The sequence below is a fragment of the Apis dorsata genome, unplaced genomic scaffold (assembly GCF_000469605.1).
Source record: "Apis dorsata unplaced genomic scaffold, Apis dorsata 1.3 scaffold_187, whole genome shotgun sequence".
NCBI lineage: Eukaryota > Metazoa > Arthropoda > Insecta > Hymenoptera > Apidae > Apis > Apis dorsata.
This window is the reverse complement of record NW_006263472.1, coordinates 120,039-136,867: the sequence shown is the minus strand read 5'-3', so window position 1 is coordinate 136,867 and position 16,829 is coordinate 120,039. Positions and strand designations below refer to the sequence as shown.

The 16,829-nt window shown below is 39.1% G+C and overlaps 1 protein-coding gene across 11 annotated transcripts in view; it reads left to right on the top strand.

The window, feature by feature from the left end:
- The first annotated feature begins 141 nt into the window (after positions 1 to 141).
- LOC102680940 (protein madd-4) overlaps positions 142 to 16,829 on the top strand; it is a 116,077-nt gene continuing 99,389 nt past the window's right edge. For 4 of the 11 annotated variants that reach the window (XM_031509851.1, XM_031509845.1, XM_031509844.1 and 1 more), the window contains exon 1: positions 143 to 827. In XM_031509851.1, coding sequence (XP_031365711.1) covers positions 702 to 827 — 126 coding nt within the window. In that variant the 5' untranslated portion in view covers positions 143 to 701. Of the gene's footprint in view, positions 895 to 7,899; positions 8,382 to 16,829 lie in introns of those variants that run through there. The other 7 variants (XM_031509847.1, XM_031509843.1, XM_006614468.2 and 4 more) reach the window with 6 other exon arrangements.

The window sequence follows — 16,829 nt, the reverse complement described above, 5'->3', positions numbered from 1 at the left end:
AAAAAAAAAATCGTTATTTTTTTATCCGTAGAATCGTGCATTTCCATCTATCGTTTTTTTCTAAAGATATAATTTTTTATATCATTAAACTCGAAAAACTTTCATCAATTCGAAGTTTTTATCTCCAAGAAGTTCACAAAATAATTCAAAAATATTTGCAGGTTTATATTTCGATCGACTACTTCGCATACTCATTAAATCATCGACCGTTCAACTTCCCAGAAACACGGAGCAAAGACCCAAATATGGCTCGTCTTAACCGTGTCCCCTCCACTTTCAATGGTGGAACAATATCGTAAATACCCCATTAAGGCATCGTAACACATGCTCTCACGAAATCCATTTGTTTTATGTTCGTCGATGCTTTCGGGGTGGAGATTACAGACCACCATTTACCGATAATGGTAACTATTTGTTCGATTGGATCCGGATACGCGGGTGGTTCTTCTTCCAGGAAGGAAAAAGAATGATCGAGCGCAACGACGGAAGGAAACAAGATTTAAGTTTTTAATGGTGAACGGTGGCGGCAGTGATGGAAAGAGAGAGTCGGTTTATGGGAAGAGAAAAAGCTGTAGCATAACCGAAACCGTGAGACCACGCGCAGAGTGTTTCCTTTATTCGTCGAGTGGCGTTTATCAAACCACTTGTCGAGGCTACTTTCCCTCTATTCACGAGTCATAAGCATTTTTGTAGAAATTGTTATGACGACGTGGAATGCACTTGAAGATTATGGACTCACGGTCGCGCGTGCATCATATGCATATAGACGTAATGGAGCAGTTTCGATAAACGTTTTTACTTTTGTGTTTCAGGTGTTCTGTCTTCAGGTGAGTTTTCTATCCGGTTTTCTGTCTTCCGAGGACATACGTAGTTACGGATACTTATTATCCCAACGTAAGTACAAATCATTTGAAAGCTCATTGTATCGCGTTCTGGCCGGATTAATAGGAATAACTCTTTTGTTATTGGTCCCGGATCTTTCATCCTCGGAAAATACTCGTTTGTCCCTGGCAAGAAGGTTCATTGTCGCTGAGAAATTCATTAAACTCCTCCGTATTACGATTCTTTGACGAGCTTTGCACAAATCCTGCATAAAATAATACAAGCTTCTATTTAACGATCAGCCGAGGATCAAAATTCAAAAGCCCCGCGCAATGAGAGAACGGAATCCCAAACGAAAACGATATATAGGAAGATTACTCTTGTATAATTGCAATTCTATTATTTTCCCGAGAAAATTTTACCGCGTGAAATATATCGAATAATGTTGGAACAGAGCGGGATATATTTTAATTACCGTAGAACAGACGAGGAAGGGAAAGTTGGGGATTCGTTTGACCTCGCGATAGCATTAATTTGGCGGAAGCAGAAAGCCAGGACCGCGGCGGTCGGGTCCTCCTTGTCCCGGTTCCAGCGTGGTCTGGCCACGCACCACGTACGACGCCGTCGAGATAAGAAGTTCAGTGAAATTATTCAAAGTTAATGCGAACGTAAACGCGGCAACTTTGGGTTGTTACCGCGAGGATCCCGAAAGTCATGGGGAAATTATGAAGCGGAACGGCTGTTTTCGAGCGTTCCCCGCATGAAACTCTGTTTTACGATGGTAATTGTCCTAATTCGAAAAACACGTATAACGTTTGGCGTGTAAGGTAGAGGCAGGGGCTCATAAAGGCTCGGTCAGCCGGAAACGCCGAGGCTTCATTTTGCCCGTTTGGCGGAGTGGTTTAGTTCAAGGGTAGTTAGAGAGATACCTCGAACTACAGGAGAGGATACAGGAATTTGCGGAACTCGAGATAATATCTAGGCTCGCGAAGGGTTAGTTACTGTTCTCGAACCTGTCCTGTGATTGGAAAACCTCGAACGTGCCCCTCTAATTATCTCACAGATCTTGATCTTAAATCAATTTTTAGGATTCGTATTCGTTGAGATTGAAGGAAAAATTCTATTACTATTTGATCGTACTTATTCGTAGATATTAAAAGAATTATTCGATAATGAATTTTACACTTGGATATAAAGTATTCCTCATTTCGAATCAATAATTCGCTACTATTCCATAACCAAATCCTTCAATTTCCAATGAATTTCATTAAACATTTCGTTACATTCCCATAATTCTAGGTGCAATTCGATGTAACGTAAAAACCCGATCGACCATTCCCAGAAAATTTTTTAGAAACTGAGCAACGCTTTCGAAATCCGTTAAGAACTGGTCGTTGTCCGTGCACGGTTCAGGTGCGATCACACCTGAATTCACGAACCTGAATTTCAAGCTGACGAAGAAGAGAATGGACGAAGAGAAGTTCGAGGAGAATCGAAGTTGGAAGAGGAGAAAAAGAAGAAAGAGGCTCGTCGAAGGTTTCTGCGGTCGGTCGACGATGCATCGCCACGAAGGAAGCCAACGAAGCGTCAAAGCCAGAAAGAACGGGTTCGGATTCTCTCGCACGCGTCTAGAAAAAGCGTATCGACGCCCGGCCCATCTGTATCAGGATTCGAAGAGAGGAAACTTTTTCTAGAGGAGAAGATAAATTTGGATAGAGGAAACTAGGTCCACGCATGACCTGCCTCCATCTTTCCCATCCTTCCTCCACCTATTGCTCGTCACCGCATTGTTTATTCTTGGTACTCGCTTTTTCGGTGATCGGTGGTTGGACCGGATGGATTTTGGTTGGACGATCCTTGCGGTTTGCCTGGCGCGTAAGTTCGTCGGCTGGAACAAACTGGTTTGGTTTGGTAGCGGAGGAGTATTCCGATTATAAGTGGCGGTTTCGAGGATGGAGCGACTTTTGCGGGTTTAGTTCGATTTTTGTAACAGCGGTGTTCGGTTAATTTCGTATAACTCTTTTTATAACGACATCTGGCATCGTTTGTACTTATTTTTCGAAATGTCGATAAAATTGAATGGTAATATAATTCGCATAAATTGGTCGGTTGTGTGTGAATATAAAAGTTGGCGAGTTGAATGCGAAATACGAATCAAAAGTCGGGGAATTTTTGGAAACGAATATAATAATTCAAGTGAAATACGTGTAAAAGGTTTTCCAATATAGAAATAAAAATGAAAATTATTTTATACCATCGGATGTAATGAAAATCCGACCTGCAGCGAATGTATTAAGTGATAAAATCGCTGATTTCAAATTTATTTAAAATATAAAACGTGTATTTCGCAGATTTTTACTTGTTCGCATCGAAAACACGAAAAATCAAATAAGTGCTTTATAAATATTGTAGTCGACTAAATACTATTTATATTCAATACATTTAACCACGTCAAGAATTCAATAACGTTGCAAACGATTAAAAGAGCTAGTTATCGAATTATCCGCGTTGCATAAAAATTCCAGTTTTTTTTTTTAATTTTTTTTTAAAAAGATAGTTTTTAACGCAAAAGTTAAGATTATTAAGACATCAAATTACGACGTTAGCTGCGCGATAAAAATTATACAGGGAGGAGATATTCCGCGTATCATTTAAGAGTATAACAAAATTGATTCGACGTTTCTTCCATTGACCATTCGGGCGTTCCAACGCCGTATCATTAGAGGTCTTCCTCTTTAATATCGTATCCGATAGCTCTGTCCTCCTTTCTCCTTATTGTTTCTGCGGTGTCGTATCCACGAAGGAACGTTTCCACGAAACGACAGGGTCGAATGCAAATTCGACAGTTTCTCGTCCCAGTGGTTGGCCCACAAACAAGCACCTTGGCGCCAGTTAATTCTCGCAAAAAGTCCACCATGGTTTCGAGAGACCTTGGTCCATTCTCTATCGATCGATAATGCAACGAGGGAAACACGAAATACGGTGTAAGCATCTATGCATGTTCGATTAGAATTTAGAATATCGCGAGGCTATATAATTTTTAAAGAAGTTTTTAGAAACGACGGAGATGGTGCTCGGGGATGTTGGTTTATTTAATACATAAAATTGGCATAAATCTACGTGGCCGATTTCTTTTAAACATGGAACGAATAAGAGGGTTGGTTTTCTTGTCTAGCATGAATTTATCGTGCGGAGAAAATTCACGCAAATATTCAGCAGCAGTTCATCAAACACGCGATAGCTTTTACGTTCGAGGATTCCGCGAATGTTCCAAGTTCCCCGTTCACTCTAAATTCTATTTAATTTATTTCTCTAGCACGCAATAGTCGTGGCAAATAAATTTTCGAAAAACACACCGGAAAATGCGTCTAATGGTACTTATTATTCATTAATCGAACGCAAAGTGCACCCTGTCTCGTTCCAAAATTTACACTTCTTCCACGAATTTTATTCAAATTCTCTTCAATTTCTCTACACGATTCTCCACGTTCCAAGATTCTCTCTTGATCTGTTTCTCCGCCACGAAGGAGAAAAAAAAAAAGCGAGGAGAGCGAATCGAAGGCTATCGCTTTAAATAAATCCACGAAACCACATCGCAGTCGTGGCGAAAACACGTCTTCCCGAAAAATAAAGAAGAAGTTTCGAGGCTGGTAGAAAAACAACGGTTGGAAATTTATTCGCCTTACGTTTGCACAATAGCCTTAATCTAATCAGCCGTGGTCGATCGGCGTCGATCAGATCGATACGGGCCATAACCGAGGATATGGTTCACGATTTCAATCTAGTCGGCTGCGATATCCGTTGAAAAAAGAGGCAAATCGAGCGTGACGTTGGAAGGGATGAGAACGAAAATAGGAGGAAGGACGTTACGAGTGGATGAAACGAAAGCAAAGTCGACGGATCTACTCGAAAGCAAAATCGACGAGGTAAAAGCCGGGATACCTGAATGTAGGCGAAAGACAAGAAATGGAGAAGTCGTATTGATATTTCGAAAAAGATGACGGAACGGAAGCAGTCGAAGGAAATGGGTGGAGATTGGAGATTTTGAACGAAGAATTTCATATTGGGGAGATCAAGATTTTCGCCGTTCTCTTTATTTACGATTCAGTTTTATCAGAATTCTCTTCTTCTCCTGCTGCACTGCTCTTGAGCAGTAATTTTTCGCTTTTTCTTCCGAACAGTTTTTTTATTAGAGTGGTAGTCAAAGCTTACTCTCATCCCTCCATCGAATATCTTGGATCACAGGATGAACTTTCAAACTATCTTTCTTGGAAAATTCCAAGAATACCTCGCGTATACTTGCAACTCATCGATCTCTCCGATAATAAACCAGACGCCTGGTTTATCTTTAAAGTTCGTCAATACGTAAAATAACGTATCCTAAAACGATCCTTTTGTTATTTAAGAATTAAATAATGCTATTCTCGATGAAGAAAAAATTCCTTGAAAAATATCTAAATTCGACCAACTCTTCTATACGATAAGCCAACGATTTACATATATAACTTATATCCAAACGAGACGCAAAGATACAAAGATTAAAAGAAAAACAAACAAACAACAATCTTGGAAGCAAAATTCCAATGATCTCAAAAGATTTTTCCGTATCCACCGAGATTGGCGGTGTAAATCGTAGAGACAGAGCTCGAGAACTAATACACTTTTTCTCTCCCCTTTTGATACGACCACCGTATTTCTCGATGTGGGAAGGTTGCGAGACAAGGTTCTAAAGATAACGAGATAACCCGTTTCTAGGGTGGCATTCAAACGTCCTCATTTCAAAAAAGGCGAGGAGACCCGCTTATTCGTTCCTCCTATCTTCCTATATCCGCACAGATCCAAACTTTTCTGCCTCGTCGCGAGCCTCGATCATCTTTATCCTTTCCACCTGATCGTTCCTCCTCTTCTTCTCCAATTGGATCCAGGAAACGTTGCCCATTATCGTTTCTCACTTTAGCCGCAATTTCCCGTTTTATCGTTTCGAGGCTAGCAGGCCGTGTCGCGAACTTTCTGGAAAATGTCGTGGCGGAATTCCGAGTCCGAGCGAGCATCCCCACTTCCGGATCTCGATTTTGGAAAAGATAACGTGCATCCAGAATAGATGATCGATCATTCCTTCGCGTGTTGTATAGCGGAAAACGATATTGAGAATTCAGAATAATCTTTTGGAATAAGATTCGAAAAAAGATGGATGATAATCGGTTGATCTTTTAAATCGAAGAATCATCTATATATTTCGTTAATTAATTCCGATGAGATTCTTTTCGTTGCACGAGTGAATTTAATCAAATGCAAATGTGAAGATATTCGATATGATGTATGATATACAAAGACAGATTTCTCGATAATTGTATTATAGTAGTACGGATCTACTAGATAGATCGAAGTCTTACTTCCGCTACTAATTACCGAAGTAGCCTGCAGCGGAATCGAAGGGACGGATGTCGAAGGATAAATCAAGATCGCTATCTGTCTAATCACGGCCAGTGCTCAGTTCCGTTTCCCGTTTGGGATTATTTGATAATCCATTAGTAATTACGTTGTCCCAACAGAATACGTTCCATTGTCATTTATGCCAGTTATATATACCACGTTTGACAGAAAGTAATTGTCTATCGTATTACGTATACACTTCATATTATATATCGTTACTACGAGTTGCCAATCAATTCAATTTGATCCGACGCATTTGATCTGGATTCTCCAATATATACTTATTTATTTATTATTAATTTTTAGTGAATTTCAATAACGATAACCTTCTCAAGACAAAAAAACAAATGTGATTAACGACACGCACGTCGAAACGTGGTCTCTGTTTAAAAAAAATTTTTGAAATTCAAAAGTGGAAACATTCGACGCGCGATCGCAATCCGCCATGCACTTCCGGCATTCTAGGATTTTCGAGCACCGATGCTCGAGCGCGATAGTATATCGATCGATTAACATATGCAGCGCGGGAACGCATAAAATTGAACGGACGGAAGAGCCGATCGATTACACGTCGATGAAAATTGCATCCCCTTTTTCCACGGCTGGATTTCGCGTTATTTTCATTTCCAACGATTTGCACCTGGCACGTGTCACGATTGGCAACGATCGCGCAACTTTCGGATGTATAATCACGGAGAACGCTCGAACGAGCTGTTCTCGGTTCGTCAGTATCCCTTCCCAATATTTTCGATTACACTCGATCTTGTTTTTGTTCCCTGTCTGTCACGAGAGCACGATTTTTCCCCCCTATATCTGGCTTATGCACATGTATCGATGATAACGTCGAATCGATGCGTTTTAAAAAAAAGTGCAGTCATCCTTTTAGAAATCTCCAAGCTTATACCTTTGGACCAAGCCGACAGAGAAAGAGAAAAAAAGAGAGAGAGAAAACAGAGAAATATGAAAATATCGAAAAGGGAAATCGAATATTTGGTTGCGAATGTTATTTCGATCCAATTGGTAAGCATAAAGCGCTTTTATACGATATCATAATTATTCGTTTGTGAATCGTATCAATTGTTAAATGAATTCAATTAACGGTAATAGTATTCACGACGGTGTTTGATAGATTCGATTGTTTCTGGATATCTGGTACATTTTCTCCACTCTTTACGTTAACGTTTCTTTAGGGGAGTCTACAATAGCATTCCTATGGTATCCGTCGCGTCTCGTGTTATCCATTAGATATATCGACCTCGAGAACTTAATTTCCAAGTTTCTATCAATGTTCAAATGATAATGTTTATAACATCATATGTGTTATCTCATCATAATATTCGGAAAACATAAGGGTAATATTTTTCCTTATATGTATAGATTATCGTTATATAAAACTATAATCAGGAAGTGATATAGTTTTATCGAGAGAAATCAAGAATATTTAAAAAAGAAATGATCATTTTCGCGATAGTAATTTAGGATTTAAATGTATTACGTTACGTATTAACACGTAAATATTTTATCCTATTTTTTATGACAATATTTAGACCATATTTTATAAACAAATCATTGAATTTATTCCATCCAAATTGTTGTTTAAATACTTAAATTTTCGATTAATAAAATCAGCTTTCATCCAAATCAATCAAAATCTATCTCACGAAAATCTATCGAGAATAATCTTTGAGTAATAACTACAAACGATCGAATTTTTATAAATCTGCCCAGATTCAGAATTCTCGACTTCTCAATAGATCCCATTCCGCGATTCTCGTAAAAATCCAATATTTCGGCGTACGTACAAGGCATCCATCAAGCCTGGTTGTCAGCGCGGCACGACCGCCTCGAAAGGAATCCTTTGTCGAGGTTAAAAAGGGCCGCGAATCGCGGCCAGGAAATCGGACCCGTGCGAATTCAATCTTAGAAGGGGCCACGATCGAGGAGGCGAATCGAGGAGGCGGCTTTTCATGCGTCCTGCAGCTTAGACGCGAGGCCGACAGCCTTGTCCCGTAGGGGAAATTCGAGTAGCGTACGGGCTTCAGCAGCTGCAGGTGCAACAATATGCCCGTATACGCGAAACCGGCGAATCGATATGTGGCAAGGGGATGAAATCGAGGCGAAAGAAGGTGAATTTAACCCGTATTTTGCACGAGCGTAGCATTTATGAATTTAACCATTTATGGGTTCTTATGATATGTTTTAGGCATAATAAAAACGCGCAAGATTAATTTTTATTCAGGTTCGTTATTCTATAATAATATTATTTTAATTCTATTCATCTTATGTTGTATTACAGATCGATAGTTTTAATATTAAAATAATAATCCAAAGATTAAACTTTTTTTTATCGTTTTCCGAGTGAATATTTAAGTTTCATGTTGATTTGCATAATACTTAGCTTGATAACTCGAATAATATTAATTTTCGAGTGTTATCGATGAATTATAAATAAGCATAAAAGTTTATACTAGATAATAACACTAGATATTAATTACTCTATAATAATACAAAAAACTCTTTTTATTTATAATATACGCTTCATAAATTAATTCTCTTTTTCACTACATTTTCAAGTTAAGATCATAATCAATTTTAAAATATTAGAAATATCTAAAATAGCTCGGTTCGCGAAATTTCACCTATGTCTCTCCTCACTATTTCCCCTATTATGTTTTCCACCAGCTGTTGTTTCTCGCTTCGATTCGACAGAAGGCGTCCTCGATTGGCAATGTTTTAAGACTAGAATTAGGCGTAATCGAGCGGGCCGAGTAAGAAAAGGAGCCGAGACGACGTCGTCGCGCTTTCGCTCGATTGCTCGAAAATCGACGCGATCCCTTCCATAACCCCCTGAACTTCGATAAAGTTTCCGCCTAAGGGTAATCGATCGACGCCAATTTTCTCGGCAATTCGATATTCCGTTTGGCTGAAGGTACATCGCGCCACGCGCATTTCGTTGATTAAAGACGCGATGGCACAGGGTCGCTTGCGATCGAATCTCCTTCGTTCCTATTTGTCCTTTATTGAAACAGCTGTGCCTGGTTTGCACCTCTTCGATGTATGAGTTATTCTGGATATTCTTCGATGAACCATCGAAATTTCCACGATCACTTCTAACTATTCGCTTCGAGCAAATTGAATTATCTCGTAAGATGTTTTCTTCTTATAAATAATAAATTAAGTAAGAATTGTTTTAAATTACGAGTAATTGCGTCTAGAGTTTTCCTTAACGGTGCAAAAGTTGAAAAATCGCGAGCGTGCCTCTTTTAGAAAATTCCATCGAGGTGAGTGCGAATCACAAAAGCAACCGCTTATGGACGTTGATGTTAACGATCCGCGTGCATGGGACCTACATGCATTGAGAGAGGGGAAAAAGAAAAGCGTTGAATAACGAAAAGGAAGAGCAAGGTGGTAGAGAGAGGTCGACTGTGAAAGGAAAAATCGGGTCAGGCGGTACTTTTTACGAGAAAACGATCTATCGCGGAGCACACGCTTCAATCGTGCACAACAAATGTCATAGCAACGATGCTCGCGGTTTTTACGAGGAGCCGGCCATTGTTTCGTTGGATTTACACGAAATCGATAAAAATATGGAACATCTAGCGTTCGAGTAAACGCCCGCCAACAACTGGGGAGCATTGCCTTCCTATTCTAGTTTCTTCAATGATGCACGCGGTCTCACGGTTCTTCTGTTCGGTTTTTACACGCGCGGAAGTTTGTACAAGCTTATCAATATGAATCTGTGAACACAGTAGGTGTGATTATTTTTCGCGTGTAACGAGGAGGAGAACTATAGCGGCCGCGACTTTTCACTTTGAAACACCTCGAATTACGATAATCTCGATTGATTAAGGACTTCTGATGTAGAGTCACGTGTTGTTATAAATACTTTTTGAGAGATTTTGATTAATAGAACAAACGAGGAAAATTTGAAATATTTACGCGAAATGATATTTACGTAATTTCGATATTTCGTTAAATGACCATTTATTAATTTTAGGAATATAAAGTTTAATTTAATTCTTAGGTAAAAGCTATCGGAGAAAATTGTGTTAAAATAATATTTGCTTGGAGTGAAATTTTATTCATGATAACGTTTAATGATATTAAGTTAAAAATAATCACATTGCACGGCAATATTCGAACTCAAATTGATTCACAGTATTACAAAAGTTAAAAGGATAGAAGGAATATATTATGAATATTACGCGCAATATTTTATGATTAAATATTGGATGAAATAGGTATACTTAATTACCTATGTAAATTTTTGCGTGAATATTATTTAACAAATTTGCATCGTCGTGGAAAAACAAATTTCACCCGACGATAATCGATTGATAAATCACGCGTAAATAATCTATTGTTACGCGCGTGTAATCCACGCGAATGGGTGTTCCACTTGATGCTCGTGAAGATTAATCCCTTCGACGGCAACGTGTTAATTAGCATACGAAGTAAATTCACGGGCGGTCGAATAACTCACGGCACGTGATAATTAATCGTTCGGTGCGTGGATGAATTGCCGGCATGGTAGCGACAACATTGTTCTGTGCCCGAGTAGTTCTCGTTTAATGTAACAATTTGTCTTGCGATTTTCTTCGATTTTACCTTTATGCTTTCTAGAAACGCAATTGGCGTTAACGCTGGGCTAATGATCACCATAGAAAATAATGGCCACTTTGGTTTAAACAAGAACCACGAACCCAAACGGTATAGGAGCGGGTTTTTACACGACGACAACAAGTAAACAAGTGTTGGTAAATAATCCTTTTTAGAAAAATATACACGAAGAAAAGAACTGTTTTTTCCCAATCGATGCATCGCGTAAATAAATTATTAATAATTCGACAAGTGATATATTAATCGAAAGATTTTTGTTGCGTATAATTTTTCACAATTTTCAGAGTTTTTCGTCGAGTAAAAATATTTATCGTATTTTATAAGGTGGAAAATTTATTTGTAGAATTTTGCTACACCGCGTATTTAAACAAAATTTTCATATCGTCGTGATTTCACGAGAAATTCAAAGGGAATCCGAAAGTTCATCGGATTAACGCTCATCTAATTTTATTGGAACTGGAACAGTTGCTCGTCAGCGCAAAATAAACGCTCCTAATTGTCGCGTATTGAATATGTGGACTCGGTAAATTCAACATAGACCCGCGAATATATAAACGCTAATTAGGCTGGTACATCGATAAATTAAGATAATTAAACGGTAATAATTATCGCGTCGATAACTGCCATTAAGCATGCATGGTTTATCATCGATATCTACGTGTGTATATAGTGTGTATAGTATAGCGATCACATCGGTTACAGTTATAGTGTCTTCAACAGCGCCTCGTGTCTCGCGAAACAGTGGTTTGTCACAGCCACAAAATCAAACCGCTATAACCCGTTCTCTATAAACTCCAACGAGAACGATCTTCCTAACTTTCACTCTCTATCGTCCCCATATTCCTCCACAATTCGTCAGGAAAAACAATTTTCACGGAGATTCGATATGGATCGGAAATGTTTCTTCAAATTCTTTCTCTATCGATAATAATATGATAATAATTCTATATCGTGAAATTTATTTAAATACTATGCTCGTTTATCTGTCAAAATTTAATCATATTCTCTCTCTTTCTCTCTCTCTCTTTCTCTCTCTTCTATTATTAATCGCACATAAGATAGACAAACTGTGAATGAATGATACACGCAACTATTTATCAAACAAATAATCACGCAATCGCAGTTCACTAATTGACGAAGCTTTCCAATTTCTGTTCAATCGACGTATAATCTGATTTCGATATATCGACATAAAATAAATCAAGGGAAGACTATGCGCGATCAACATCGACACGTTGGTCGGTCTGGCGGCGGAAAACTCACGTCTCTCGGCATTTACCTGATTGGCTGGAATTGGTCCGTATTATACCCACGGTGAATTCGATATTACCCCCGTTCCTCAGCTGGCACGCGCGTATCGATATCAGGATGGAAACGCGAGGAAAATTCCGTATATTTCCGTTCGATTTCTTAAAAATTATATTCGGCCCAATTTGCCGAAATTGCCGTCTTCTTGCTCGATGCACCAGATGGTGCTACGTGTATATCGCGAGACTCAGAGTCATCCTCCTCCACCAATGCTTGGAATCCCATTCCATGATCGACATAACGAACGCCACCGTCCCTCGAAGCTATTTTATTTTCGAGGGAATAAACGGCGTCGCGGTTAATTCGTTTCCTCGAGCGGGATACAGGATTTTCGATGTGTTCGATGGATAAGTTTGGAAGAGCGGAACGATCGGTCTGGAAGCATCTTCGTATGATAAGTACGGATATTACGCACGTCTCGCCCCAGCGGCAGGAAATTGCTCGAGATAGTTTGATCGAGTTTCGTCGTATTTTTCATATCGAAATGCGTCATCCAAGTTAATATCCTTTGGATATTGCCGAATTTGACGAGCTTTCTTCTGATGGAAACATTGGAACAATGAGCATCGGTTTATGTGCACTAGAATAAAGCAACGTCGTAACTTTTAGAGCGAAAGGCGCAATTTTCTTGTATTTGTTTCGCGCACAAATTTTACTACGAGTGATTTTATGTTTCCAATAATAGCGGAATCGCACGCTCGTCATCAATCATTAGAAATATAAATCGTTCGTTTATCGCGTCATGTCTTCATTCTGAATATCATTGAACGCGTTCATGTGCATTGCATCATTAAAAAAAAAAAAATGCACGACGTCGCTACTGGAAAATCGCAAGGACACATGTGCATCGAGCTTCAAATGTCAACTATCCTTAAGCTACAGCCTTTTTCCCCCGTTTTCTTTCGCAATTTTATTTACTTTACAAACATCTCGAAACGAACAAGAAATCTCTCGAGGAAGTTATTCTTTCCTACATTTCTACCTTGCCAACAATTCACTACAATCCCACTACAAACAGAATCGCTTTAAAGTAGAGCTCTCTCTCTCTCGCTGCTGGATCCATAAATACCAAAATTTTAAGTACTCGGATATCCATTCGTTGTACACATCCGTATACATTCACCGAACTCTTGCTATCCCAATATATCCAATTTTCGAAACGGAAATATATCGACTATTATATCGACGCCACTCGAATAAACCCATCTTTACCTTGAAGTCGACGTCGTTCCGCTATATCCGATGATTCATCCGCTCCATTAACCTATCTAATGAATTTATCATCGCGTGGACGGATGCCGCGACAGGTATCATCCACGCAAATAACCAATTACACCACGCATTAACCGACATATAACCACGTTGTTGAATCGCGATCGAAGGTTTAAAGACGCGTTTACACGTAGCGAGAAACGCGAAGATCCTCCCCTCCCCATGGATCCCCCGCGTGGAAGCTTAAGCTTACATTATCAGGCGACCAGATGCATCCGGTGATATATATCGGTCATGTATCCCCGACAGATCGCCGACATCGATGCTCCTCGACGCTGCCGCGCGGTTGATTAACGCGAGATCAAGCCTGTCGTCCGCAGGCTTCCATCTCGGATTAATATCAAATTCCCCTAGCCGAACCGCGGCCGCACCAAGGGCCAAAGGGAGAGGACGGAGAGAAGATCGATGCTGGCTCGATGTTTCGCGAGCGTGCATCGATGGCACGAGACTTTAAGCCGGATATGAGCCGCAAAGTGGAGTGTCCTTGTGTGCGGGAGAGCGTTTAATGCAAGTAGAATCGAGCGCCACGGAAATGCGCGCTCGTCGAGGGATGCGTGGTTGGCTGCAAGGTGGTCGCAGCAATTTTCGGTTTCCGGGACCAACGGGAATTTCCTGGGGATAAGATTATACACTTTTTGGTATTAGCGAGGAAGGGATTCTGTTTGTCGGATAATATCGATGCTGTTGTTTGGGACAGGATGGCCAGGTTTCGATCGAATCTGCGTGTTGATGCCTCTTTGATGATGCTTTTGCTTTGTTAGGTGATTCTGATTAGGATATAAAACATTCATGTTCGAAACGGATGATTCGATGTTTATTTTATGTTCTTTTGATATTGATTCTAAAGCTTTTTTAAATGCCAATTTAGATATATTGTTTTCTAATTAATATCCGTGTAATATTAGTAATTTAATTTCCATGGCCGGAAATTTCATTCAATATGGGAAAAATTTAACTGTAATGATCGAATTATTATATTTTGTATAACGTGAAAATTTTTCTTTGAGAAAAAAAAAACATTCAAAAAGACATTTTCTCTTTTCAAGAAAGGATGAATTGTAGATTAAATAGAATGAATATATTCACAAAAAAATTAAAAGCTACATGATTGCATATCATGTCAACAGATGCCACGAGAGCGCGATACGTGTTGCTATTCTGTTATTAATGTTAGGAATTTCCATGAAATTGGTTGCTGAAATTTCGTCGGCCGGAAACAACGCGAGGAATTCGACATGGAAGACATGGTGGAAAAAAGACAACTCGTGGAATTTCATCGAACGTGTCTAAAGCACGAGGTCGTCACCATTGGCCGAGTTCGAGGCATCATTTGAACCGGTTCCAGGGATAACACGATTTTCCGCGCTCGGCGATTCCCCGCGACGACTTCTCGCGTTTTCATCGAGTTTAGAGATGTTCGGGGCGGCTGTCATGGAACCTCGTGCGCAGTAACCGTCGATAACGCGGTTAAAAATAAAAGTTCCGTCAGAGGAGTATCGTACCGCGGTCTGGAAAATGAAAATGAATTCGCGAAACCGAGCACGTTTCATAGCGTGATCCTTTCACCTCCTAGTTTTAGTTAAATCCTTTTGCAGAACCCTGTGTGGATTAAAATTGACCATCTATGAATACTAGAAACGCTCTAACATCTTTGTATTCTGTTTGAAAAATGTAACATAGCAATCCATTCAATGAGGATTGAATATCTGAGGAAGAAATAGATTTATTCAAGGAAATAGATTTATTATTATAATAGCTGATAGTAACGTTATTCTTCTCGTAATAGTAATCTCATCGATTGCCATAGTTTTCCAATCCTGGAGAAATATTTTTTTATTCTTTCAAGGATTATATTTAGAAATTATATTTACCGTTCAGAATATTGTGTTGCAATAAAGCGTAAAAGGGTTAAAATATCGTGAAATTTAATTTGATTCGCGTGAGACGAGATTCAACCAGGATACAAAATTGAAATAAAAATAATTGAGAAAGAGGGAGGAAATATTCTTGGCGAGGATAGTGGATATTTTTCTGATTTGTTGTGCATGATAGGTTTAGAAGATCGCCTTGAACAAGATCGCGAATTAATTAGATAGGTCCGAGACACGTTTGCCGGGTGAACTCTAGGTCTGCGAGCGAGCGCGCGATCCAATTAAAAGTTAAAAACGACCGCGTGCGACCAGCTTCAATTTGTTTCCTTCTGTACGTAACGAACAAATGTTATTGTGCTTCACGGGCCCGCGCGTGGCTGGCATTTTAATAAGTTCGCCACCGTAGAACGCGCGTTGCGCATCCTGACAAACGATAATACGCCCACGCGTGGACCACCATCGCGCATAAAGAACGCAATTAGCCAACTGTTTCATCAGCCTGTTAGTGGCCGTGGTAAATGTTGTACCGTTAAGTGCAATATTCGCGAAATTTTGTAATTAATCCTCGGTCCAAATTGAAAGTGTTGACAAGGAAAACTGGCAAGGATGATTATTGAAATAAAAATTAAATGTAATTAAATAATGGCTCGTATATCCGAAAAATTTTGTAATTATTCTTGGGTAAAGTGTAAATTGAAAAGTGTTGGCAAGAACACCGCGTTGTTGAAATGAACATTTCTATTAAGGGAAAAAAATAGTAGCTACATTTGGAAATATTATTTTATCGTAATAATTGCATCAAAAATCTATTTTCGACGATTGATAGAACCAACAGAGGCGGCATAATCGTTCAAAATGGCAGCCGTACGGGAATTGAAATTGAATAATCCTTCCTTATCGATCGGATTAGGTGCAAATATGCAGTACACGTACAGCCTCGTTGAACACCTCATGCTACGTTTGGTACACCTCCACTGACCAGTAAACTGATAAACACTGTTTGGTGTCTACGGTCTGAAGGGGATTGCCGATCGATACCAATAAGCCAAAGTACACAATGCCAATCGGTTTGCTGATCGCTCGATAATCTTTCCCTATTTTTCTGCTCCTCGAAATGCCGTATTACAGCTTCGTTATCCACCTCTTGTTTTACATTACGATGGCTCTTTCGACAGACCTCATTTTGTTTGAAGACATCTTCTATTTTCCTCATTTTACGAAGATATTCCTGGTATTATTTTTTTTTTGTCGGTATTCATTCTTCTTCTATCGTTTGGTTTCTTCTTTATTGCCGAATCTTTTATTTACTGTCTTTAAACGTTTTTTCCCAAAAACCTGTTTTTATCGTTTTTCTTTATTATTAGATTGCATTTTTTTTTATTTTTTATGTTTGAAATTCTTTTTATTACGATATATATATCCGTTTCTTTTTATTGTCGAAATTCTTTTTTCGAAATGTCATTGCATTTTTTTTTATTGTTAGAATTTTATTATAATTTTTTC